The sequence below is a fragment of the Lepisosteus platostomus genome, chromosome 3 (assembly GCF_059453375.1).
Source record: "Lepisosteus platostomus isolate fLepPlt1 chromosome 3, fLepPlt1.hap1, whole genome shotgun sequence".
Classification (NCBI taxonomy): domain Eukaryota; kingdom Metazoa; phylum Chordata; class Actinopteri; order Semionotiformes; family Lepisosteidae; genus Lepisosteus; species Lepisosteus platostomus.
The window spans coordinates 37,474,281-37,502,035 of record NC_142613.1 but is presented as its reverse complement, the minus strand read 5'-3'; the positions used below and the strand labels follow the sequence as shown (position 1 = coordinate 37,502,035).

Here is a 27,755-nt window from a genome sequence, read left to right as displayed (position 1 = left end):
TTTCTTTTTGTTTTCATATTGTTTATTATACAGAGATGTGTTCTGTATATCCTCAATGAAAATTTCTTGCAACATCTTATTAATTCAGCAAGCTGTTTCCAAAATAGTTTTTATTTTGCTGGCTAATTTCTTACCACTTGAAATAGATGTTCATAGAGCTGAACATGGATATGCAGTCTTTTCATCTTCAGGTCTTGGAACACCAAAATGATAATTTGATGCATACATCTTGCAGGTAAATAGCCTTCATAAGCTTTGTGTATTAAAGGTAATTTGTGGGAACTCTCAGGAAAGGAATATTTATAATTAGCTATGTATTGAAATTATTACTTTAACAGTTAAGATAAGGCACAACTTCTGAGCTGTATTCCTCATTTTCAGTCCTATCTGTTAGCCTTATGCGTATATTGGCCTGTCAAATTCAGACATTAATAAGAGCTTAAGAAGGGTTACTTGTGAGAAGAGGCCATTCATTCCATCTAACCAATTTGGTTGTTGCTAAGTAATCCAAGGATCTCATCCAGTCCTGTCCTGCTAGTAGCCTGGCTATCAGCTTTATCAACATGACTAGGTACAGTAGCTTGTTTCATACTCCCACACCCTTCTGAATAGTGCCCTTTCTCAGTTTTAAATGCTTTATTACTCTTTGTATGCACAGCACACAAGCAGGAAATTCCCAGGCGCAGAACCAATACAAAGACATCGTTAAAGAGGCTGCAGTAAAGGGTGTTTTTATGGATTAAAGGATTTTAAGATTAAACAGGGATGGTAGCATAAACTGCTGCACAACTAAATCGAGCAGTGTGCACATTTTTTGTTTTACTTGTCAGTTGTTTCAAATATGACACACAAAAATAAATCCCATTCTTACTTTAATCTGCCTCAGATTAGTAGCAAGTGACAGCTGTTTTTGTTTTAGATGTATTAATTAAAATATGACTTAAATCAAGATAACAAAGTGCCATTTGTCTCATTATGAACCAAGGGGCAGAATTGTAGGTCAGAGCACATGAAGGACGAGTGTTAAGGTTGCCTGTATTTTAAGATACAGCACTCAATTGCTTAATTGAAGGCAGCTCTGCTTTCTGGTCTGCTTTTTCACTCCTTTGTTAAGTTGTGCTCCTCTGAACAGTTCCTAAATTTGATAATGTAATTAATATGATGTAATGCAGTGGACTGGAATGGCCCCATCTTTATGTTGCCCTGTCTTTTCCCATTTATTTAATCTTTTGTCATTAGGTAGCAATAAATCATCTCAAGTTCAGTAGTGAATCTAAGAATTCTATTGAATAAAAGAGGTGTGAGGACAGCATGGTGGCACAGTGAAAAAACTGACTCCAGTATGAGTGTTTGTATATCCATATTATATCTGCTTTATCCAATACAGGTTTGTGAGGCTGCTGGAGTCTATCCCAGCAAGTCACAGGAGCAAAGCAGGACATACCCTGGATGGAATGCCAGTCCATCACAGGGCACACACTTATACCAGGGTCAATTTTCCTGGAAGCCAGTTAACCTAGAAGTATGTCTTTGGACTGTTGGAGGAAACCCGTATGAACACAAGGAGAACATACACACTCCACACAGATAGCACCCCAGGAATTGAACCCAAGATCCTAGTGTTGTAAGGTTGTAATGCCAACCACTGCACCACCTGTCATTTAAGATAATTATTCCTTACCTAGATTTCTGTATACTAAAGAAGTGACACAAGTCTTCGTGAGAAAATGTCTACTGGTTAGCTCCTAATACCTTTCTAGATGACTAGTTTGGAGAACCAGCTAACAGGTACAGTAAGTGCCAGTTTAGTCTGCACACTAAATTTGATGTATTTCAGTTGTGGTCTTAGGGTGATGGAAGTACCGTGGGATTCTAGAGTAGTCACAGTCTGTGGGTCTAATGAAGGAATTCTTACTGCCTAGTCTACTCAAACATGTTGGAGCTTTAGTCTACACTCAGTCTAAGGATGATGTTCAATTGATTTTGTGTAGTTTATTAAAAATGTATTGTGGTGTCCTCAACTGGAATTTGGTCTTGTAATTTTTTCTTTGTGTCTTAAGTTTAACTGGCAGTATAACCCTATTATAATATATAGTTTTTCACCAATAACAACAGGATACAGCATTCTTAATATGATTTAAAATATTATTTAATTGAAAAAGGTAGAATAATTAAATATTTAGAATGAATTTGATCATACAAAGTAAAAATCTAAACCGGTTTAAAATAAAGGATATGCTGTTGATCAAAAGCCATGATATTTTAGTGTTCAATCGCAAACATTTGAATGCCACCACAAAGAGCCAGTGTAATATATTGGAGTGATACAGTGGGCCTGAAAAAGAGTGGCTGGCATTCAGGCAAACTTTAATTTGAGGATACTTAGAGGATACAAAATCATATACTATATCTTCTCCTGGTAGTAGTAACAACAAGCTTGCCTAGCTCAATGGTGCAACTTCTATTTTCACCTGAAGACACCTGAAGAAGGTTCCACAGCTGAAATGTTGTCCTTTTTCTTTACTTTTCAAGATGGAATAAACCTTTACCTGTTCCTTTGCAATTTCTATTTTCTGTTTCTTTTGAGAAGTTATTTTCCTGCATGAGTTTGTATGGCAAATTCCATACCTTTAACAGAAAGCTGTTCACCTGCAGTATATGTTCACCTTCCTGACTTAAATTCTGTCTCATATTTAAAATGCTTAAAATATGATTCTAAAGCTTTTAAAGTGACCAATATTTATTTCCAGAGCGACATTAAGCTGAGAAAGATTGTTTCATAGGTCCATCAGTTTTCTGGTCAATGCCACCTTAACATTTACTGACTCAAGTCACCTGTTTCCTGTCATCTCCATGGCAACTTTGTGTGGGTGCTCAGATAACCTATTGGTCAAATATACCAGGCCGTGATCAGCAGTATTTATGGTTTCCTTTTTTACAAGCCTTCTTCCTTTATTCTTAGTATTGTGTTGCAATAGTGCCAGACAGTGGAAATTTTAGAGTGAGGAGATCACAAAATCCTGTGAAAAGCCCTTTATTGGTACATTTTAAAACAGTTTTTTTAAGATTGCATTAATAGAATTTCACAGGTTCTCAACAAAAGCAGCCAAAAATACGTCATTAAAATATGACTCGAGCTTTTGAAAGTAAATACATCCGCTAACTCTGAGAAGGCTCTTGACTTTTGTTTTGCACTTTCTATATAAAGTTATGAAAAAATGGAAAATATTGAGTCATCAGCCTGAAGTCTTTAATTATGTAATTTCTCTATTTTATCATCTTTTGAGTAACATATTGTCAGAGCTCCTTGAGCTAATGTTATTTTCATTTGTATTGCTTATGAAAAGCTGTGACAATCAGATTAAGAAATCACAATTGCAAAACTTACAGAGGACATTCAAACATTTTATTACAACTAAGCCAATCACCATGTAATCACATTTATGTGACTGGATGATACTTAAAGTATTCAAAGCTTCTTTCATATCAGCTGTTCAGCATGATGGTTTGTGTCAGTGTAGCTCAAAATAAATTATTAGCACTCTTCTTATTAGATCATAATAACAATAACATATCAGCTGCATTGTGACAAGACCTTGTTTGCCATTTGTGGATCTTTTGGGTTTTTTTTCCAATAACAAATGATCTTATCTATCTCAGCAACAAATAAAGTTGATTCAAACACCATGTGATATGCAACCATGCAACCAACAGTATGTCTGTTGGTTACAACAGTCATTCTTAGTCCTGGCCCTGCTAAACTCCTGTATCTTCTAGTTTTCTACTCCAGCTTATTTCTTAATCACAGGTTTATTTATTTCATTTTTCTATTTGAGGCTTTTCCTTGCTGCCACATTTTATAGCACTATGTATCTAACAAACCAGATTAAACATTTTTGGTATTTTCCATCCATTGCCAGCAGCTACTGTATATCACCAGTTCACACGAGGCAACCCACTGAAACTCAGAAGGTGTGAGGCTGGGCAGTGCCTGGATGGGAGACCTCTTGGGAAAGCTAAGGTTACTGCTGGAAATGGGACCAGTAGGGGGTGTTCAGCCTGTGGTTTTCAATTCAATTTAATTTTATTAGCACCCCAAGGCGCTAAACAATGCAAGTAACCATACATTTTGTGAATACAGAACAGAAGACCAGAAGACAACGGAGGAGAGGAACCAAAAACTCCTTAGTAAGGAGAAAAAAACCCTCTAGGGGTCCAAGTTCAACTTGCTGCCCAACCCCATTGGGCATGCTAACATTATATAATTAAAAAAAGGTAATAAATACCCTAGAAAGGCACCGTCATATGGATGATACATAAAACCAAGGTCCTGGCTCGCTGTGGTCATTAAAAATCCCAGGGCGTTTCACATAAAGAGTAGGGCAGTAACCCTGGTGTCCTGGCTAAATTTCACATTGGCCTTTACCAATCATCCTAATTATCCCCATCTATGAACTGGCTTCATCACCCTGTTCTCCTCCCCCATTCATAGCTGATGTGTGGTGAGCGTTCTGGCGCACTATCGCTGCTGTTGCATCATCCAGGTGGTATTGGATATACTGTATATTTTCAGATGATGCAGTGAGTTCTGTTGCAGGGGAAAGTGCCTGGTGTGGATGATTGCTGAGGGAGGTCAAGAGAGCTGTGAACAAGGAAATCCTTTTAGGAATAATTCAACACGAACTGGTTATATAAAATTGCATATGATTTTAGGATGATTTGCTCCTAAATATGAGAACACTTGATGTATCACAACATTGTTTCAGCTTAACAAAACCCCAGCTGAACATATGTGCTGTGACAATTTTTAAAGTTTGGAAAGTTGCCATATTTTCTGCATATAATTAGATGAATTAACAAAATGAAGGCTTGAGAGGAGGAAAAAACATAAAAACTTGTGGATCTCCAAAAATATATATAAATATTCCTTTACTATTTTAAAAATGGCCTTTGGACAAAGTCCTGCACATTTTTTTTCTCTCTTGAACAAAACTTATCACCAGCGGGAATCGTGGATGAAAATAATTTAAGTTTAATTTAGCAGACATCCACAACTTAGTTGTCAGTAGACATATTATTAATAGCAAAAATCACGTGTTGGACCCATAGAATACCTTACCTTCTTTACAGGTCTAAGAGTAGATCTTCTGTGAGCCTAGAGCTACTGTACGTTTTCAGTGTAGTTTCTCCGCCAAACCTATAGGTGGAGATGCAGCGCGTCCAAGTCCCGGCTATCTTATTGATGTTGCTGGTGTGTTAACACGGTGCTTCCTGCTACAGTGGAGAGTTCTTACGCTGAGCTGGAAAGTAGCGGTTTCAGCGGCGGGAGAGGCAGGGCAGCAATATAGAATATCTGGCTTTGTTATTTATGTTGTATTTGTCGTTTTACACTTTCAAATAAATGCATTACTGCAGTAGGAAGGACAAAAGTTTGCGGCAAGGCTGAGAAGCTAAGAGCAGGGTTAAGATCACTCCAGTTGGCAGAGAAGTGAAATGTCATCTTTTTTGTGGAGGTACGTTATTTCTTTGTGATATAGTTTCTTAACATAGTGTTGCACACTGTACTTTTTATGCACTGTAATTAAATATAAACCATTATTTCGCTTTAGATTTCCTCGTAGCTACTACTAACAGAAACATGATTATTGTTAGAATTAATACTAGTTGCACAAGGGAAGTAGTACAGTGTACACGTCAGCTTCATTTATTAAACAAGTAACTACTGTAGCATCTTCCCCAGTTTGTGACTCCTGGTAGTAGTTGTAAAGATACTGCTTAGCACTATTGGTATATTATTCATTTATCTCAATTTTACGGAAACGTGCTAACTGGAGAATGTGAAACCAGTAGCTGTGTTGCTATTAGTGATTTTAAGAATACCTTTTTATGAATGCAGTTTTATCATTGTAACGTGCAATGTTAGAAAAGCAATGTGATGACAGATCAGACACAGATCTGTTTTCGCACGTTAAGAAGTACACCATCAGAACATGCATACTTTAAAATGGTCAGCTTTTTCGATGTGTCGTGATTATGAGGTTATTGTATGTTTGGGTTTGTGACATATGGATGATAAAAGACGTTTTCAAAATGCAAGCTATATAAAATATAAAGTTTGCAGTGTTCATGCCTATGCAATGTTCAAACTGATGTGCCAGCTGTTGGCGCAAGACATTATCTGCAGTCCTTACTTTATTATAGTTTGCATAGAATTATGTTCTTCAAGGTAATTTTAAGGATTGCTGCCTCATTTTAATACCTTAGTCTCCTGTCAGACCATATAAAAAAATGCTTAACATAATGCATTCATTTTTTTAGCATTTATGTAAGTGCATTCCTTTTGTCTGCTGTTAAACCTTAAAATTTATTTTATATAACAGATTTCATTTTTATCATGTCAGCATAGTGTGATGAAATTCTGCCCTCAATGTGCCACTAACCATGTGTTCGTTGTTTTCACAATTCAGAACTCTAAGAAATATTTTACTGTTTTTTTCACTTATGTTTACACAACTAGGTTATGAACACTGCAGCTAGGATCACACCTTCCCCCTTCTCTTAACAACAGACTGCTTTTCTTCTAAATTCTCTCCATTCCAATGGAGGTTTCATTTCACACCTCTTGATTGGCCTCTCTTTCTGTCCCGTGCTCCCGCCCCTCGCTCCTCCTCTCTCCCAGCTTTTGTTCTCCCGCTACATTACCTTTGCTTACTGCCCTGTCTTCCTCACACCTGAAGAAGGTTCCATGGCCGAAACGTTGTGTTTTCTTTATTTTCTTTTCAGTATGAAATAAACCTATTACTTGTTCCTTTGCAGCCTGAGCAAGCTGATGCATCTACCCACCTGAACTACTAGGTTATAAATGTTTTTTTTTCCTATAATGGCAGACCAAGATTAATAGTTGTTTTGTTTGAATTCTGCTTGATTTGGCCATTGATATCTTATTTTGTAATGTGGTTTAGCACAAATAATGAAAGAACATGACAAGAACCAATGCTTTTTTAAAAACAACAACAACAAGTAACACTAACTATTCTATGCATAGTCTTCTATATGCTTATGCATGAGGATCTGAAATGACGTAAAATAAAAATCATGTTTTCAAACATAGTTCAAACGTAGAATAAAAAGAGTAGAAGAATGGAAAAAGCAAAGCAAACTGACCTAGTAAAAACAAATGGACAGTGATGTTGTTTTTGCGGATGATATAAAATTGTTCAGGTGCTTCTCACAGAAGCTCATGGGCTTTTGATAGGTCTGACAGGCTTCATTATCTGGTTAGTTATTGAGAATGATTTGACAGAGGGTACACTCATGTTGATATGTATCAGTGAGTTCAGAATGCCAGCTTGAATGAGTAGCGGTCTTTAAAAAGAGTTAATGCATTGATGTCCGGGTCTACCACTACACTAGGAAAGTAGATTTCATTATTAATGTGATTTGCCTCAACCCCTTGTTTTCGTATTGTTATATAACTGAAAAGTCCAAACAAAGCAACACCGGTTGCACACCTGTCGCCTGTCTTTTGATGTCACGTTCTGACAACAGGACACTGATTTTTTTTTTTTGGGGGGATGCAGAACAAATCCAGTTGAAATGGTAAAGGGCCATAATTTATGAGCCTTGACAGAAACTTTACATTTTTTTTGAGTTTTGAAAAAAATAGGTTTAAGTTTTTTTTTTGTTTTTTTTTCCAACTAAAAAAAATGCTAAATGCATAAACCTAGTATGGCTTAAAATGGACTATGTCTCTTGGAGATCAGTCTGAGAAGAACTTGTTTCACTGCAGATGACCTGAGTAGCTGCCATGTCAATATGCTATGAGCCTTTCTGAACGATTCCAAGCAGATAAAACATTCTGGGAGTGTCTGCCTCTTTGCAAGTCCTAGTATGTACAGGTACTTAGACGTCTGCTTAGTGATGTTTGGAACTGCCAGTAGTTTATGACTCGACTTTATGGCTGCAACCCTTCTACCATATATGAGGAATGAGGACCTGCACAAATTATAATCTGACACATCCTCCTTTTAGAGCCGTTCAACTTCTCACATGCTGCAAGCTCTACAGCACATTACAGGTGGGTTTACTGACAAAGCTGACGGTATCGCAGGCGCCCAGGAGTCGCTGATCTGGCCACTGTCTGAGAAACCCATGTTCGACTAAAGCACCTTTACTTGATTTCCCCCTAAGGGGCCTCAGCACATTTGGGAGACCCAGGCAGTAGGTATAGATTTTGCTGCTCTGATACAATATCAATAACACCTCAGCCTCGACACCCGAAGAAGACACACAAGCTCAAACTTTGTGTTTATACCTCCTACTCTTCAACATAAAATTAACTTTTATTGGTCTGAATTCTTCTCCCAGCATGTTGGTTTACCACCTTTTGGAATAGAAGAAGTGTTGAGTGCAAGGCAGGCTTTTCGAAGCTTGCCTGTTACATGTGTTGGACAAGCTAGTGTTGGAGGCTAGTGAAAATTAAGGCTTTGCACTCTTGATGTGCTGCTATATAGCCTGCTTTAATTAGCAGAAATTGACGGGTTCTGTGAGCTGTTGGGCAACATCTCGTTTCCCTAATGTAAGATTTTTATGGCTCAGATTTTTGCTGCCACTGTGAAATAATGGAACGATTAAAGCAAATCTCTGTAGCTTCAATACTTATCTTGTAGGTCGGAGGAAGGATTAAAAAAAAGCAGAGAATTTTGCTTTTCATACCACTGAAGTGTTGAGAAGTTTTCTGATTTAGTGTCTGTAATTACTTTTTTGCTTTTAGCGTTATGATTTCAACCCATCCTTGGTTTGAAACACGGCACTGACCTGAGAGAGCTTAAAACAACTCGGATTTATTCAGTGCAACAGACTTAATTTCTTAACATTCCCAAAACCCAGCACACAAACTGATGCTTTTGTGCCTAACAGAGAAACCACTCTCCTGCTGTGGATAGTATACAGACTCAGTGGCACTAGCCCCTGACTGGGTGAACGTGCACTATTGAAAGACCCTTCAGCCACAGCAGAGCACTGACTGAAATCTGTGATTTCGTGGCTGTCATTCTGAACTCTGAGCAGAGGCTTTTAATGAAAGAGACACCAGTTTCCCAGCACATTCAGGAGGTTTCATTTGTGTTCTCTAAGCAGTAATATTTAAAATTTTGCAGTTTTCAAGGGTACGAGTTAATAAGATTAATTACATTAAGTTTTATTAAAAAAAGAAATTAAATTATTCTTCCCATGGCAGTTAATCTTAAGAACTGAAGTACCTATAAATGTACCGATTGCATTAAATTGTGACTTATTTTAGCCCATATCCTATCACTCAGACATGCATTTTCACAAACCTTATTTTTATCTTTCCTTGTCAAGCACAAAGAGGTACTGTTAGAATCAGCCATGCGGGAGTAGACTTTCGCATGGAATTTGAAACATATAAGTGTGTCTCTGTTCACCTCAGTTCCTCGTCAGACTCACCAAAGACACATTTTCTGGATAGGCAGGTTAGGGGAGAAAATCTGGGATTTCTTTTGGCTTTCTCTAAGGTTGTGGCCCTCATTTTTTACATTGGTTCACTTTATGACTTGAGAAAAAGTGATTCCAAGATAAAAGGAGATTGTGTTTTCTGTACTCTGAAAAAAAATCAGATGCCATTTTAGTACTACGTTTTAGTGTGGAATGTGAAAATGTTTAAGAATAACTCATGTTTTCCTCAAGATTGGGGAAAAATATCTTTACCAATTGTTCAGTTCAATAAGGATTGGTTTTACTTTAGAAATGTCACTGAGGACAAATAAAATAAAGTTTTTTAAAGGTATTCTAAAGGTGTTTTGGATGCTTTTTATATATATTTCAGTGTCAATTTCATATTTTGAGTTTAATAAAACAATGAATCTGTTCTAATACCTCTGGAGATTCATTAGATGATGAAGACAAAATCAGTACCTTGATCTCATGTTTAGTTCAGTGTTTCACAGTTCTCATCCTAGAGTACCATCTTCCTGTTTTTATGCCAGCAGAGATATGCCAGCAGAGTTGAAATGCTTTCAACTCTTAAAAAATAGTATGGGGCTAGACACAGGCTCCCTCTCAAACCCCTCCTTTTCAGGAATGCTGAGCTGGTTTAATCAATGGGTCTACATATATTGCATTCATAATCAATTTGGAGTTGACAGCTTAAATTTGGAGAGCAACACTTTTAATATATGTTGTGATAGACACAAATGTCAACCACATGTTTTGAAAGTAGTGCAGATAAAAGAGAATATTTCTGAATCCAAAGTCTGATTGCAAAATCTTACAGTCAAGTAATTGGTTAAATTCAGGGTTCAGTAATTTTACTTAATTAAGAGCTCTGCTGAAACAAAGGCCAGTAGAGGCATGGATACTATAGGGCAGTGGAAGACCGGCTTAGTTAATGCATAACAGATTATTTGGAAATGGTATAAAGTGGAGCTGAAGAACAATGAGGAGGTTTATTAAAGCTGCTTTAGTTCAGCAGACACCAAAGCCTTTTTCTAGTTCTTATCTCTTTTTTCTTGTCTCTCCAGGGTTTGTTCAGGGCTGGTTCTGGTCATGCTGCTGCCAGCTCAAGCTGCTGGAGAGGACTCCCTATCCCTGAACACCTGGACTGATTTCTGGCTTTTCCGGTTTCTTCTTAATGTCTTGGCCTATGCTACAATTATTGTCCCCGGCTATTTGCTTATCAAGTATTTCAAGAGCATCAACTACCTAGAAACAGGTTGGTCTCTACTTTTCTTTTATTCTACTAAAGGAACTTTAATTAGGAGCTTCAGTCTTATTTTTAACTGATTTTGGTGGTTCTTCTTTAGTGTTTGGTACCATTACTTCACGTTAATTTTACGCCGTTTATTTAAATTTTTTGCTTGTAGAACCAATGAACATTATTATTTATGTATGTCAATAATAATATAATGTCTGATGATTTAATTGCTTAAGAAAGTGTGGCTTGTTCATTAGCAGAGAGTTAAAATACCTCAGGATACCTCAGCTGTTTATTAATTCATATTTGATGTCACTTTGTGAACAACACCCATGTGCTAACAAAGTACTGAGCTGAATGTATTTGTTTTAGCCCATCCTAAGTTTTCACCTGTTGGAACAGAACAACCCTAACAACTCATCAAAAAGAGCTTCCGATGTTATCATTGCAATAACAAAATGATCACTTTAGAAAAAGCGTACTTTTTTCTGGAATTATTTTAGGGCAATGCAATCATGTAATACAGTTATGTTAAGTGTTTTTTTCCCCCCAGTATTATATTTTTGCATTTATCTGCAGTTTTATTATTTTTTATGTTCACACTTTGTTGGCGCCTGTTACTGACACCTATATAAGATCACTTTATTGGCCATATACAGTATTACAGCAGACGCAGTGACGTTTTTGTCTTAATGCAGATAGGCTACAGTAGCTGTACAATTGGGTTTTAAGCTGTTCGAATCTGCAAGTTGTGGGCTGATACTGACAGCATTATAGGCCCCATGACTGGGATGTCATGAGATAATTAAATCTGTAATACAGAGGTTGTTGCCACTGTTACTCTTGTGATGTGCAGACGAACCTGCTTGTAAAAGAGGCAAAATGGCCTGCTCATAATTTCTCCAATATAAATAATTTAGCTGTTTACTTTGCATAAGTATTTTGAACTTCACTCAGATATTCAAATTTGTCATTTTACAGCCTCATAATGCCATTTTAGTTGTAACTTCAGGGAAGAAAGCCCTCAGTTATATGTATGTGTTTCATACTGTGTTGTGGCACAATCTGCACCACAATTTCAGTTTCTATCAAATGAAAGTTCAAAGTCATCTAGTCCAACAGAGTACATTTATTTTAAAATCCCTGAGACTGTAAGGAAACTGACTGTACTGTGTACAGTGCTGATGAAACGTCAGTTACAGCAATAAAGAAATTGTGCATGACTGTCGCTAGGCTAGTATTTATACATGGCACCATGGCTTGAAAACACTTTGGGTTGCATAATGTAAATCTATATTGTGTAAAAGACAGTCCATCCCTTTTAATAAATATTGGTATATTTAGGTTATATATATATAAATGGTATATATATTATTTCTGACTCATGATGCACATATCCTATATCCTGTACATTTTTGTTTGTGTTACAGTAAACCATTAACCTACACTTGTATTATGTGCACATACATTACTAAAGATTCTTCTTTATAATGCTGTTTGGTCAAGGTGAACCCGAATTCAGGATTATGCATGATGAAATGCTTATAGAATATATGATTTTAGCTTTAACGGTTAATGAAAATTCAGTGTAATAAACCTCATTTCAAACAGTTATTGCTGTTTTTGTAAAAGCAAATATATATAAATATTTATACAACATTACTTGAGAACAGCTCAGCCATAATTATTTTTGGATTATTTTAGTTATTTGCTAGAACAAAGATATGTTTGTACACTAGTGTAAAATGACTGAGTTATACATATTCTTGTTAAAAGTGTGCAGTTCAGTTAATGATTTCATAAAATAAACTTTATTAAATATAGGTTTAAAACGTTTTAGGAAAAAAATCATTTCATCAAATGAAATTAATAAAACCAATAAGAAACAATAAAAACAAAAAACATTATATGCAATTATGCTGGGACACTAGACTAGAGTGATGTGTGAAGCTGATGTGATGTGAACTTGCTGTAACATTTCTGAAAAAAACTGAAATATAACACTGGGTAAATACTAAGAAAAGGCTAAAGCCTGTTAAGAACTGGACACACTGATAAGGCTTAGGTAATGCTGATAGATAAGATAAGATCACTTTATTGACCATATACAATTTCTTGTATTGGGAATTTGTCTTTTCACATACCCCAAAGTGCTCTCCATGAGACACACAGACAGGGAGAGAAACTTTGGGTCAGAGCGAGGGGTCAGCCATTTATTCAGCACCCATGGAGCAGTTGGGTGGCTCAGGGGCCCAACAGAGTAGGATTTCTCTGCTGGCCACGGGATTTGAACCGGCAACCTTCCAGCCACAGGCGCAGATCCTTAGGCACAGAGCCACCACACTGCCCAGTGTGAGTTATGGTTCTCCATATCAACTTATAAATATAAACAGTTGAAACTGTTCATTACTATAAATAGTATTCAGTCTAGTAATCAAAGTAAAAAATCCTGATGCTGTATATGATTTTTGCTTTAAAAAAAAACATGTATAATGTTAACATTATACATATTTTGTGTGGCAAAGCAATATTACCTCAAACTAAGTACAGTTAGATAACACCTCTTGTTTTGACCTTCGTCTTTCCCTGACAGACCCAGGGAACCCAATACACTGACTTTGTTGTTTTCTCAAATAGACCTGCTTGACTTTTTGGAACCTAGAAGTACACTGGCACACTCCTGTCATGTTATGGCAATCGAGACGGAGAAATGTTTCTTGTTGTTTTTCGAAGTTGTAATAGGGCAAATAACTGAACCGTCAAAAAGGAAACTTTTCCTAGTGCCAGGACAGGTAATAATAAAATATGGCCGTTCCTCCCACTGGAGAACAGTTTGTCTTCCATTACCCTTAACCCAACTGATGAGGCCAAGGAGGAATCCATCAGCTCTTAGACAGGTTCAGCAGGTGTTGTATGTACTGCGCAGTCTGGTTATGATGAGGATTCTTTAATCCATCATTTTCTCATTCTGACATCTGTGGGTTTAGAGTATAGGGCTGCGCTCCTTTCCAGATATTCTTCCTTCCTTCTGGTTTTGTATCGATGTTGCTTTTCCTCAGGTTTTCTGTTAACTTATATTTGAAATGCTTCTTCTGGCCATCTCTCATTGCTTTGGCCAAGTGGGGAGAAAAGAGCTTTATTTATGAGCCTGTAGCCTTACATCAGGGCGACTGAATGGATCTTATGGTGGACGTTGTCATTGTGTAGAAGTATTTGTGGTCACCAGTTTGGGAGAGAACATGTTAAAATATACAGTCCATGAAGTGAAAACGATCAGGATTGGATTGTGATCCCACTTGGTCTAAGAACAGAGCTTACAGTGCGCTCAATCTTTTACCAGTGTGTGGTAAGTGGACATCACATAGCCTTGTCTTATTTTGTATAACCCATTCTGCATGTCTCGGGGTGCATTTTGGAAAATAAAAGTTTCTTTTGCCTTTCCCTCTGTCTTTGCTTTTCTAACATCCTGATGAGAAGTGAATGTTACATTTTGGTTAATGTAATCAGTAGAATACCACAGGCCTCTGTACTAAGACCACTTCTCTTCCTGATTTCCATCAGTGATCTAGATGCTGGTGTGTTTAATCAGACAAATTTGCGGATAATACCAAAATTTGGAAAACTGACAAACTATGTACTGGTAGCAATTGGAATTAAAAGAACTAAAAAGTATTTGAGAACAATTTCAAAACTTGGCAAACCCCTGACTGAAGACATTTAATGTAGATAAGTGCAGGGCTTTGCGTGCAGGTAGCAGAAACAACCTCTAAATACTTAATGGTAAACACTGAGCTGCTTCCTATTGTTTGCCACTGGGTACGCATGAAAAATACATGTACAGTATTTATGCTGGCACATCATTTACATCTTCTAGATAACAGGGGGAAGCAATTAAAAAGACAAACAAAATGTTAGGATATATAGTTATAAGTGTACAATTCACGCAGAGGGAAATTATTTCCCCAGTCCGGAGAAGAGCATATTCAGACATCCTGGAACTTAAGAGAATATCCTACATTGACAGGTTGGAAGAACTGAACCTTTTTAATTTTGAGTGGAGAAGATAGCGAGGAGGCTTGACACAAGTATTCCTCATTCTCAAGAGTATGGATAGAACCAACCCAACAGACTTCTTCAGAATGAGGAGTGCAACAAGACCCAGAGGACACAGGTGGAAACTTTATGGAAGTACATTTAAAACTGAGAACAGAAGTCTTTACACAACGGCTTGTTGGAGTATGGAACAAGCTAGCCTGCAATGTTGTTGAAGCCGATACCCTGGTTTCTTTGAAGAAATCACTTGCTGAGCTCCTTGGATCATTGATAGTTACCAATTGGCTAGGTGGACCAAATAACCTCCTCTGATTTGAACTATTATTGTGTTAAAGTGATCATATTAAGTACAGGTCTAAAATGAAAACCTGCAGAGAAACTGGCCCCTCTGACTATCCTTGGCATCAGTGGGCTTTTGTTATGGAGCCTAGAGAATTAATTAAAATGTGGAATTGACTGTCCTGTCATTGTGCTATATAATAGGAATTTTATTTTTCTGTTACAGGAGTTGTTGCTGTGAGCAATTCTGAGTTGGGTGAAAGTAAAATGAAAAACAAAAGTGTTGAAGCACCCAACTTGTTTTTAAAATAATGTTTCTAGATTATGAAAATATTGTACAGAAACGTGTACTGTATCGCTTAAAAGGGATGATTACTGAAGCCAAGATACCTAATGAAGTAGGTACCAACTTTGACAACTAAAACAATCATGAAGATAATTTTTCATCTTATGAAATAGGTGAGAGATTTTCACTGAGATTTCTTTAGTCACAGTGATACTTTTTCAGTTCTATAGATTGAGAATTGATGTTTCATCATTTGCATCTCCAGTAAATTATATTAACTGAATGCTAATGATCAAAGGTTTTACTGTTGCATGGTCACAAGGCTTCAGTGTTCTGCTTTGCTGAAGCTGAATCTCTTCACTTACGTACTACCTGAGCCAGACCTACAGTATGTCATCTGCTTTTCTGTGGAGCTTTTCGGTGGTTTGGCTCATTCAAATGCAAGATAACCTTGTGGGAAGTCATAATAATTGGAATAAAGAACTGCTGGCTGTTCTAATCCAGCCTGGCTCATTTGTCGTTTTACTTAATTTAAATGTCTTTGCAAAACATGCAGTGGGCATGAAGAGGATATTGAAACTTCCATCCTGGATATTCACCTTCCATCCTGGTATATCTAGTCATAGACTAGGATTATTTATTTTCTTTACTCTTAGTATAATTCCGTTATTTTGTAATTTGATTTAATTGCAGTTTAGTAACTTGTCTAGTAATATTCCTGTTTTCTTTACAGGTCGTGGCATTTGTTTCCCTCTTATAAAGTCCTGTGTTTTTGGGGGTGAAGCAAAATCTAGTCTGCTAGAGGAAGTGCCTACAGCATCCAAAACTGAGGCAACGGAACCATCTTCAACAGCCAGACAGGCTTGTAAACTGTTGTTCTGCACTGCTGGACTACAGGTGCGATCCGGGGGAAAGCGTCAGTGACATGGCTCAAGATTGGCTGCACCTGCTTCACAGCCCCAACATTTTAAAACTCTCATGGAGCTTCTGTGTTGCCTTTAAAGGTTTTAGCCTCTCAGACGTTTAAAAATCTGAACGTGCAATCCCAAGATCAGGCGTCGTATAGTGTTGACTCCGTTTCTGGCCACATTTATAAACTTTGCTTAGATCGATCTACAATATTGCTCTAAAATCCAATCAGCTCTTCAATATTTCAATGAAAGCACTCAATTAAGGGTTAGGAGAGAGTGTATCAAACGAAATAAGGTTTAATTAAAAAAATAATTAAATGCGTAAATCATATTTATAAGTTTACATACAATACCACACAATAAATACAGGTGTAATATTTTCTGACACTTTACATCTGCAGGAAAAAACATGATCTAATCAAGAGCTCCAGTTTATCTTTTGTAGAATCTATACATATGGGACCAACAAAGTCCAAAGTATTAAATTCTTATTACAAATGTAAGTACTACTAAAAATGTATAAAGCAAAGTTTCCAAGCTATAATGTTTTGTTTAATACTTTTATTTAAGTGGTCTTGCTCGCCTCCTTTTTTGGTTTTGTCAGCTTGTCTACTCCTTAGATCAACAAGGTGCACATTCATTTTAACTGTATCTCTGGTAACAAGCATAATGGTTTACCTTGCCAAACTAGGAGAATGATGTCAGTCATATGCAAGCTTGCCAGAAATATGCTGCTACACAAGTTAGGTTTTCTGAATCCATCATGTTTATGCCACTAAAAAAATAATAGGTTTTATTTATACTACCTAGTCATCTTAGTTTTTTCAGTTACTTTTGTAAACAAGATTTATTATTTTGTAGTATATGTCCAATCGAAATTTCAGAATATCAGAGAAAAAATCTCCTGCGTGTTCCTGAAAAGCGAGGAAAAGTCTTTAATGGGTAAAAAAAGCTTTGCAAATACACAGCATGGCGCCTGATCTTGGGATGCATGAAAAGTTCTTGTACAAAAAGTTTCTCTTGACTATTTTCCATGTATTTGACTTGAATATTGACACTTTAACATAATGTTCCTAATCCACATTATCAAAAGCACCCTTGCTTATTTGTACTTCCAGGCTTCTTACTTAACATGGGGCATCCTTCAGGAACGAGTTATGACCCGCACCTACGGGGCTACCAGCACAGAGGAGGGTGAGAAGTTCAAGGATTCCCAGTTCCTGGTCTTCATGAACCGCATCCTTGCTTTGACGGTGGCTGGCCTGTACTGTGTCCTCACCAAGCAGCCTCGTCACGGGGCCCCTATGTATAAGTACTCCTTTGCTTCCCTCTCCAACATCCTGAGCAGCTGGTGCCAGTATGAGGCCCTCAAGTACATCAGCTTCCCCACCCAGGTGCTGGCCAAGGCGTCGAAGGTCATCCCGGTTATGCTCATGGGAAAGGTCATTTCTCGCAAAAGCTACGAGTACTGGGAATATTTTACGGCTGTGCTCATTTCTGTTGGCGTCAGCATGTTCCTTCTGTCCAGCTCCACCCACAAGCACCCCTCCACCGTCACCACGTTTTCAGGAGTGATCATACTGGGTGGCTACATCCTTTTCGACAGCTTTACTTCCAACTGGCAAGACAACCTCTTCAAGTACAAGATGTCCTCGGTGCAGATGATGTTTGGCGTCAACCTCTTCTCTTGCCTCTTCACGGTGGGCTCCCTCCTGGAGCAGGGGGCCTTGTTTGACTCTCTGGGCTTCATGAGCCGCCACTCAGAGTTTGCCTTCCATGCTGTGCTGCTCTCTGTGTGCTCAGCTTGTGGCCAGCTATTCATCTTCTACACCATCAGTCAGTTTGGTGCTGCTGTCTTCACGATCATCATGACCCTGCGGCAGGCCATCGCCATCCTGCTGTCGTGCTTCCTGTATGGCCATGCTATCACCATGGTGGGGGGCCTGGGGGTGGCCGTGGTCTTCCTCGCCCTCTTTCTCAGGGTCTACGCTCGCAGCCGCATGAAGAAGAGGAGCAAGAAGGCTGCGCAGGGCCAGGCGCTGGTCCAGAAGGTTTAGTCACCTAAACCATCTGAAAAGAGACATTTCCTCAACTAGATCCTATTTTAAAAGGTTTTGTTTCTATTTTCTGGATTTGTACTTTGTAAATGTAAGATGCCACAGAGAGGCAGATGCCTTTGTTCCATGTGTTTGACTTGAATATGGACACTTCCTAACGTACTGGAAAGTTAACCAGGTAGTGTTGAAGCAAATAAATGGACCACTCCTCACAGTTGCTTCTTTCTTTTGAATCCAGCGTCACAGTGATCGACTCTGGGGATGTTTCTATATATTATAGAAAGTGGATTTATTAAAATGGCTACTGGAAGTGACAGCAGGACTTGAAGAGAGCAGAAGGAAGTCCATCCAGGCTGTTAAAAATATTATGATTTCTATGTGTCTTGTCTATAACCGTCTGTCTTACTTTCAACGCACTTTGCGATGTTTGCAAAACTAGTTCTTGCGGAAGGTTTGGGACTGACTAAAACAACAAAGATGGACAAAGAAAATAGAGCAGAAGCCTTGTCCCTGCAAGAAAGGCAGCACTGATGGCAAATCTTTGCAGACAGTACAAGGTCCAAGAGGTGATTATCATGATGTGACAAAATGTGCAATTCCCATTGAAGGCCTGAACGCCTACGCCGGGCTACTTTCTCCAGGCAACAGAACTGAATGTTGTTCCGTTGCAACTCTCTGTAGGTGAAAGTTTAAATATCGCCTTCTGCACTGTTGGTCTTTTTCTTTAGACAGTTTTTGCCTCTCCAGATAAATGCAGTCTTGCTTTAAAAAAACCCCATCAGGAATATTTAACATTGGTCCACATTCTAAATAATAAAACACAAAAGACATAAATGAGGTCTTTCTCTGTACTGAGACGAAGATTGTTCCTCAAGACTTCTTTTTTTCTGAATTTGTAAATGAGAATTGTGTGTGATTGTGACTTCAGTTTGAGGTGCTGAATCCTTTTAGATTAAAAAAAAAAGAGAGCTCCCTGATGGACTTAGCTAATATTGCCATCCTTAACGTAATGGCATCATTTAACACTCACTTTACTAAAACCAAAGGAGACGGCAACAAAGGAATCACTGCCAGGATTCTAAAGATCTCTCTCGTGTTCGTCAAAAGCTTTTGTGACTGTTTTATCACATTGTTGAAAATCATGAACACATTATTACGTTTATGTTTTGCTGTCACTGGTTGTAAAATGCATAGTGTTAATTCTTTCTTTATTTGTTTTTTCATTAATCACATTAATTTCTGCATAGGAAACACCTGGAGCACAAGAGACATTCCTGTACTTGTCAAATTAGTTTGTTGTTTTATTGGGGGGAGGGGGCATTTTGATGACATTTTCCAGTCAAAACTGTGCAACACGGATAAACTATTTGGGTTTTTTTTAAGTCATTTTCTATCCAGCGTCTTGAAAACAGTGCTTGAGGAGGACTACATAGGCATCTTTTCTGCCCGTAGTTTGGCAAAAGGAATGTAAAGAAAGTGCTACAAGTGGAAGATCTATGAAATGTCGGTAAGGGAACCACAAAATGGTACTTGTATTTCATTGTGCAGTGTTTGTTTGTTTGTAATTGCATTAAACATATGGCGTTAAAAAAAGTCTTTGAAATATATTTAACATGCCTTTGAGAGAAGTTAGTACACAGAGGACAGGCACTAAACTAAGGACATGTCCAAAACCGTTTGTCTGATGAAGAAGCAAAGAGGGTAGCAGGCCTGGAGTAGAAAACCAGGCACCTCTGCAGTTGTTTACTAACTCTGTGCTGCTGTCAGGGCACAAGTCTATGTCTTTCATTAAAAAACTCATAATAAGAGCCAGTGCGTGAAACAGGAGGTTGGTGTGCAATGAATTTGAAATTAATATGAATTTACCATGTATGGCTCATTAACACATTTTAGGCTAGGTTTATATCAGGTGTTAGGTGCATTGTTTGTTAATATACCAATTCATCACCTCCAAGGAAATTTAAGGCCTGTTGGTTTCCATCAGCCAAGCTTATGATATTTTGTAAAACCTTTCCCTTAACAAAATGGACACCTTAGCTAAATCTTGAGCCTGTTGTTCGTAGATCTGTATTTTATTTCTTAATCCAAAACTGGTACTGGTTTTTCTTTCTTTAGTGACTTGTGAATGTGTCAGTTCTTATATTTGTATACCTAAACTTTTTATGTCATTTACATTTCATTTTTATATACTGTATATGAATATACAATGAACAGTTTGTGGTAACGCATTAAGAGAGCAATAGTCTCTTACAAGCAGTGTTTTTCCTGATCATGTATTTAAATTTCTGTTATTAGCAACATAGCCAGCACTTAAGAGCAAGAGATGTGAAGAACGGGGTCAAGATACGATTGTGCATCTGGTGAATGTCCTGGAAATGTCCTTTGATGATACTCTAAATACTATGTTCGTGTGATTTACATTTAGAAATAGAAAAACTAGACAATCCATGGTCAAACATGGAAAAAAGCACATTAATCCTGTAGTCAAATCAGTTGCTTTTGCCCTGCACAGCACAGATGTACTGTAATGCATAGTAACGTACTGCAGACTGAGCTCATTTCTGTCCACAAACAGGATAAAATGCCAAAAGTCCGCCTTATGGAAAAAAGGCAGGGAGTTGCAATCCTGTGGCAGTTACACAAGCTGGTTGTGTACTCAGTCTGGCAGCATAGATGTTTTTTAGTTTACGTACATTTTGTTGAAATGCACCACACAAGACAGATTTAAAAAGGATTTCTGTAAGAAAAATGTGCCGTGTGATAGCAATAATGATACAATACTTTCGTGATCTAAAATAAATCGTGTTGATAAAAACAGACTGTCTGGTTACTTGAAAAGCATTTGAACAAGTAATAAGTTATCGGTTATTTTACATATGAGATAATAGGTTTCTGTTAGTCCAAAATGCTCCCAGTAATACTAATGGACACTCAGGAACAACGTAACACCATGTGAACAAATGTGTAGCTTCTGATAAATGTCTGCTGTACACGTATACTGTTTAAAGGTGGTGGACAAAACACGGTAATACCAGTTTAAAGTCACTTAATGGGCCACCAAGTGTGGGCTATATTGTCTGTATGTGTTGTGTCATATAGCCTACCAGCCCCAAGAATTCTGCAGCACCATTCGTCCAAGAGAAAGTCAAATCAACTCACACCTGGTTGGTAAAGATACAGTATAAAATGCTATCTGGGGCCCTGTTCTAAAATATCCCATGAATGCCCAATTGGAATCAATCAATACTGAAATGCTGTTTTGCTTCAATGCACCACAAGATCATTAGCTCTCAAGTCTCATGCCTTGGTCTGAAAACCTCACACAGTTGCATCAAGTTTCAGTTGATTAAATGAGCATAAAAATTTGAAATTGCTATAGGGACTCACAAGTCAGTTAATTAACAAATGTGTTTTTGTACGTGAATAAAAGAAACCATTGGTACAAACAGTGTACGTTCTCAATTTTCAACACAAAATCTCATGCATTAGGGTTTCTGACCCTTTGGAGCTGTGTTAGTAAGATGTAGAAAAAAAAACAGGGTTTCCTTGACGCTGGATAATTGGGTCACAGACAAATGCGTTGTCCCTTGTGTGTCACTTGCCACCTAATTTTCTTAATGAAAAAAGAGTTATTGCTTCAATGAGTATAAGACCGTAAAACAGCACCTAAATAGCAAAAAGAACTCGATGGCCTGATGCAGACTGAAAATAGCAAATGTCAAGATGTTTTAAGCTCAAAGCTCTTCCTTGGACAGCTCTTTTCCACACTCACAGCCACCATGGACTCCACATGCACCCATAATTATAGGTAACCAGACCTGTTCATTGTTGTTATGTGCAATACTAAGCATGCATATATTATTATATATAACAAAGGAGCCACACCTGTGTGCAAACTCTTACATTCTATATGCTTGGTATCCCACATTTACATGGGTGTATCCATTTTTTTTGCACTACCTGTATGTACTGTGCATAGTACTGTACACAAAGTAAATACTTTATATACGTTCACTAGCTATATTATTGGAATATATGAATGTATCCAACAACAAGTAGAAAAAAGCATACTTTATGAAGAATTACTTATAAACTCATTTCATTCCAAAACAGGTTAGCATTTCTTAAAAGGTTACTGGGTTAAATACTTTCTTGAAACAGAAAACTACACAATCTCCTTCTTTTCAGGCCAGAATAACAGATGAAATAGAATACTCCTGTATGTCCTGTTTTTTTTACCTTCTCTTTTCTTTACTGTATCACGTCCCCACTCATGTCCTCTCCATATCCTACCAGCCAGTGACCTCTGGTCACCTCAAAGCTCACCTTCAGTATTCAAATTATTTCCAGCACTTCTCTGCACAATGCCGCCCCCTCCACTGAGCAAATTTGCTTCTGCTGAAGGCTTTCAGATGCATGATTACTCTTTCTCTGTTGTGAACGATGTATGAAGCACTTTAGAAATACAGCAGGCGCTTTGGCTCATAATTATCAGGTAGTGCAAACAAATTAGCTCTTTGTCAGGGTGGTACAATGAGAGGCTGTGGTATAGTTACACAATATATTTTTGCACTCCTTATTACCTCCTTTCGCAAAGTGACGAAATGCTGTAGCATGCATGGTACTAATTCCTTAAAAGCGCTTCATTGAAAGGGGTACCTGTGTGCCTTATTGTATGCATTACAAGGACAGCACCTGTCATATCACAGTGTCCCTAGTCACCATACTTGGCGTAGGTTTAGAAAATGTGGTCCAGAGGGAAGAGTTGTCACTTATCCACCAGAAGCTCTTAAAGCACTAGCCTGGTTTTCCTAAGAGGCCCCCCTACAGATCCCGCCTAACCTTGCTCAGCTTCTAAGATCTAACAACATCAGGCTTTGTTCATGAGAGATAAGTGTTTCAATTGAGAAAAGAGAGATAGAGAGGAGGCACACACTCAAAATAATTTACAGCCTGTTTATGTAAAGAAGACTAAGCTAATCATGCTGCAGTGATGCTATGATTTAATTAAATGGATCACATGCGTTCTCAGACTGTTCCTGGCAGAAGCCACACAACAAACAGCACATTCTCTAGACTCCAACAATGCTACCAGGCAATCAGGAGCAGCCATGTTCTCTCTGAGACCCAGTCTATCAGTATAACACCCTAGGAGGGGCCTCCTGCACAGCGGCATCTACAGTTACAAACACAATACAAGGCTTCAGGCAGCTCAGCTTACTGACACCGAAAAGGTGACCGAAAGTCTTTGTGACTTCATATTACAAAGTTACATTGTGGTGATTTCTACTATACATCATCTAGGATGACAGACTGTTATTTTGGCCAAGAATATTGGCCAAGAATAATATGTATTGATTTTTTTTTTTTTTTGTTTGGTAGTAGGAGAAGCCATGGCATTTAGAGTCAACCTGTTATTTTCTTCCGTAAAACCAGGTATTAATTAAGGTATACATGGATGTCCAGAGTGACCTCAGTGTTTAAAAATGTATAGTATGCAAAAACATCTGGAGATTCCAGGTTTTGAAAACAAAATATGACAAATCTGAATTCCCCTCTCACCACCACACACATTTCATTCCCCCAAAAACCTGTGCACAACAGAATGTCACCTGCGCATTTAACTGAGTGATTTCTCACCACACAGTTTATGAATTCTTGTTAGTAGTTTACTCCGACTGTGGCTTCAAAAGGCAGGTTTGTCCTCTGAGTCACAAAACCCATTTTGTTTTACTTCATATTATTTTTTTATTTCTGAGTAGTTCCTGAGTTGCCCAATCACTAAAGGTGCTTCCATAGAGCGCAGGCTGTACTGCGGACACTGCCGGTGTCTTCCATGAGTCAGCAGTGATTGGGATTCCCCAAGCAGCTGAGCACAACTGGTGCTACATTGCTGAGCTGCAGTAGGTGGGCTTGAGCCTCAGCATGTCACACACTGTTGAACCCTTGGGACTTGCCAGAACGCAGGGAGAGATGCTTCTTGAGTTGGTGTAAGGCAGTGTAGCTCACAATATGCCAAATGGCAGTCAGTTGTGGTGGTGAGCTGAGCTGATCAGCACATCATGATTCAAAGCACAGAGGGTATTTAGAAAATGGTGGTTTGAAGAAGAAAAGGCACTTTCAACTTTGTAAGTGTTGGATTACAAAGTGGGAACACTCTTCTTTGTGATCTTCATGACTATACAAATGTTCTACTGAAACCCTGCTTGCCTCAGAGCACAAAGTCAATGATGATTACCCACAGCTTTATGCTGTTATTTTATTATTATTGACAGCAAAACATAAATGACTGACCCTCTTCATAATGACTATTAATGCGTTCCTTCTAAGTTTAGGTAACAATGTACTGTATATAGGAATGGTCATAAGAACATAAGAATGGTTACCCACAAGAGGAGGCCATTCAGCTCATCTATAGTCTTTGGTAGTTAACATCTGATGCAATTAATATCTGAAGATCTCATTCAGCTTTTTCTTGAAAGAATCCTGGGTAGGAGCTTCAACATCATGGCTGGGTAGATTTTTCCACACTCCCACACAACTTTGTTAAAGGAGTGCCTCCTGTTCCGGATTTTAAATACAGTACACGTGCAAGTAGGTTTCTTTTTTGTACTCTGGCCTGCTGTTCCACAATTATTTTGAAGAATTCCAATATTTGAATTTATCGAAGCTTTAAAGATTTTGAAATATTTCAGTCTTCTCTGTTTAAGACTAAAAAGGTTCATTTCTTTCCTCCTGTCAGCATAGGACATTTCTATTACACTTAGAATGTATGTTATAATTTCGGTCTTTTAATTTTCTTTTAATTTTTGTAACCTAAATCATACACTTTATTCTATGATTCAAGACCTTGCCAGTACATTTTACAATTTTAACTTAACATTCCTTGATTTGAATATTATGTGTTTGACTATAACCCTAACACTTTGATTTATTTTTGTTTCTCTACATTGTCTAGAAGATGTTAATGATGCCTTCACTTAAACACCTACTTTATGTCTTTGTATAAGTAGTTTCATCAAGCTCTTTTCCATTTTGTATATACAGTTTGTTTTAACTACCAGCGTATAATACTTTGACTTATCTACATTAAATGCCATCTACCAGGTGCTTGCTCAGTCTTTAATTTTTTCATTTTTTTTTAGTTGTGAATACCTGGGGGAAAGAGGCACTTTAAAACCTTCCCTGCTTTACTCTTTTTGAGTAATTCCCTGTCTTTTACTCTTTTTGTAAAGAAGTATGTGAACTCATTACGATATTTTTACTTACTCTCAAAATGCTCCTTTGACAAATGTGTGTGTATTTCGTTCTTAGAAAAGTCATTCCGAAATTTGGAATTGTGTAAAACGTGAAACTTAACAGTTCTTCAAATTACTGTACTCTGGTCTTTTGGCAATTCAGTGAAGGAGAAAGTGGAGAAAACATAAACATCCCCTAAGTACTGTACGTAAATGGTTTAATTTTTACTTCCCCTTGTCTGCAACAGTCAAATTAATAAAGATGAGCTGTGTTGCAGTCGCTAACGTTCATTAACATTTCAAATTCTGAACAAGTTCTCTCTTGCTCTCATTCCTTAATGGTGTATCTTATTTTAATGAGTAAGGTCATAAACAGCCTGAAACCAAGTACAAAGTGTGTACTTTTTCCAACCATTAACAAACTAGCACAGTACTGTACCCTGAGAAGAAAAGTAAAGGACAGGACTTGTTAAACAAAACCCAAGAGAACTTTATAGTTAGTACAGTAGTTCCCATCTCTCACTTGTATTAGTGGCAGAAAATGAAAAATAATGAGGCACCTTACCCCATTTGCTCCCATTTGCCAAGCTATATAAATAAGAACCAGCATTGTTGAGGACAAACTCCTCAATGGACTGGCATCTGATGGGTTCTCTGATCATTTTACCTTTAGCAATAAGAAAAAGCTCCAGTTATGGCTTGAATACACAAATTATATACTGACAGTCATAATTTCATATATTTTACACAAGATGCCTACATAATGTATATTCAGCTTAAGAAAAGCATAACACATTATATGTATGTTCTGGTTGGTCAAACAATAAGATTTTTAGTATCAGTTATATACACACAGGAGCAGCATGCTGGTGGACTGGTTAGCATTGCTGACCAGCATTGAATTGCAGTGTTAGGGCCCTAGGTTCAGTTCCAGACCTGGGGTGCTGTCTGCATGGAGTTTGTATGTTCTCCCAATGTTTTCTGTGGGAGGAAACAGGTTCACCCAGAGGAAACCCATGTCCAAGAACACTCTGGTAGGTTACGTGGCTTCTGGGAGAATTGGTTTTGCTGTGAGTGTGTGCATGTCTGTGTCTGTATCTATGAGTGCCCTGCAGTAAACTAGCATCCTGTCCGGGGTGTACGCTGCCTTTCGCCCATTGCTTGCCGAGATAGTTTAGAGATCCAGCAAGTATGTACTTCATATGGGATGGTTACGTGCTACTTGATTGGATCAGCCAGTTAGAAAATGGAATGATGGGTCATATAAACACATACCTGACTAGGGTGACTATCTGTGTGGATACCACACAGACTTAAACACACAGGCAGAGTTCAGCGATGTGAATTCATTTTTTTTGCTTGTCCTGCTTTCGAAATCCTTTCAGTTTGTCAATTTTCTCAGTCTTATAAATCTTCATAAGATTTCATAATCTCTTCATAAATCTGAAAATATGCATGGTATAGAACAGTGCTTTGATATCATACGATATGAAATTGTACTCAACAAGATGTTCTTACGATTAGGGTCTTGGACCAAGCACTGTTATGATGTGTAGTTCTGAACCCTATGCAGACAGTATAATGTGGAAGTAAGTGGAAAAGGACAACAGGGAGGAGATGATGAAGATCAGGGCAGGATGACAAACAGGGGGGCGTGATGACAGTGAACTGGTGCTCGGGGGGTGTGGCCAGGGCGAACTAGTCCAAAGGAGTCCAAGGGAAAATCCAGGGCGAAATCCAAAAGTCCAGAACAGGGTGATCCATCCAAGACAAAGACAAGACCAAGTTAAAAACCGAAACGGGATCCGGTGCAGGGAGAGGGAATAAAAATGGGATGACAAGGTCAGGCGCTCTGAGCCCCAGACTCAGCTGCGTCAGGCCGCCGATAGGAGGCCTATGCCCTCAAGCTGCGGGCGTAGGGCGAGTTGGTGGTAGACGGCCCTCCGGGCATCCATCTTCCAATGCAGAGCTGGGAGCAGCAAGCAGTTTTGTTTTCTGACACAAATTGTCGGACTTATCCACTCATCGTTTTCTAGCCATTCCATCCAGTTCAGGGTTGCGATGGATCTGCAGTCTATACCCACAAGCAGAACTCGCCAGGCATCACAGGGCAGACAGACACAAACACACTCCCATGCTCACACTGGGCGGGGCGGTGGCTCTGTGGATAAGGATCTGTGCCTGTGGCTGGAAGGTTGCCAGTTTGTATCCCGCGGC

General features: G+C 38.3%; 1 protein-coding gene across 1 annotated transcript; it reads left to right on the top strand.

Moving 5' to 3' along the window:
* Nucleotides 1–5,258: 5,258 nt before the first annotated feature.
* Nucleotides 5,259–21,115, top strand: slc35b2 (solute carrier family 35 member B2). Its single transcript, XM_088625514.1, has 4 exons — nucleotides 5,259–5,513; nucleotides 10,542–10,732; nucleotides 16,066–16,229; nucleotides 17,362–21,115. Exons 1-4 carry the CDS (start codon nucleotides 5,494–5,496, stop codon nucleotides 18,298–18,300), a joined length of 1,314 nt encoding a protein of 437 aa, XP_088481640.1. The 5' UTR covers nucleotides 5,259–5,493; the 3' UTR covers nucleotides 18,301–21,115.
* The last annotated feature ends 6,640 nt before the right edge of the window (nucleotides 21,116–27,755 follow it).

Bases quoted from the DNA above. Each gene is read 5' to 3' on its own strand.
- slc35b2 (XM_088625514.1), top strand. From the start codon at position 5,494: ATGTCATCTTTTTTGTGGAG. The intron at 10,733-16,065 runs GTTGGTCTCTAC...TTTTCTTTACAG, and splicing joins CATCAACTACCTAGAAACAG to GTCGTGGCATTTGTTTCCCT. The intron at 16,230-17,361 runs GTGCGATCCGGG...TTGTACTTCCAG, and splicing joins TCTGCACTGCTGGACTACAG to GCTTCTTACTTAACATGGGG.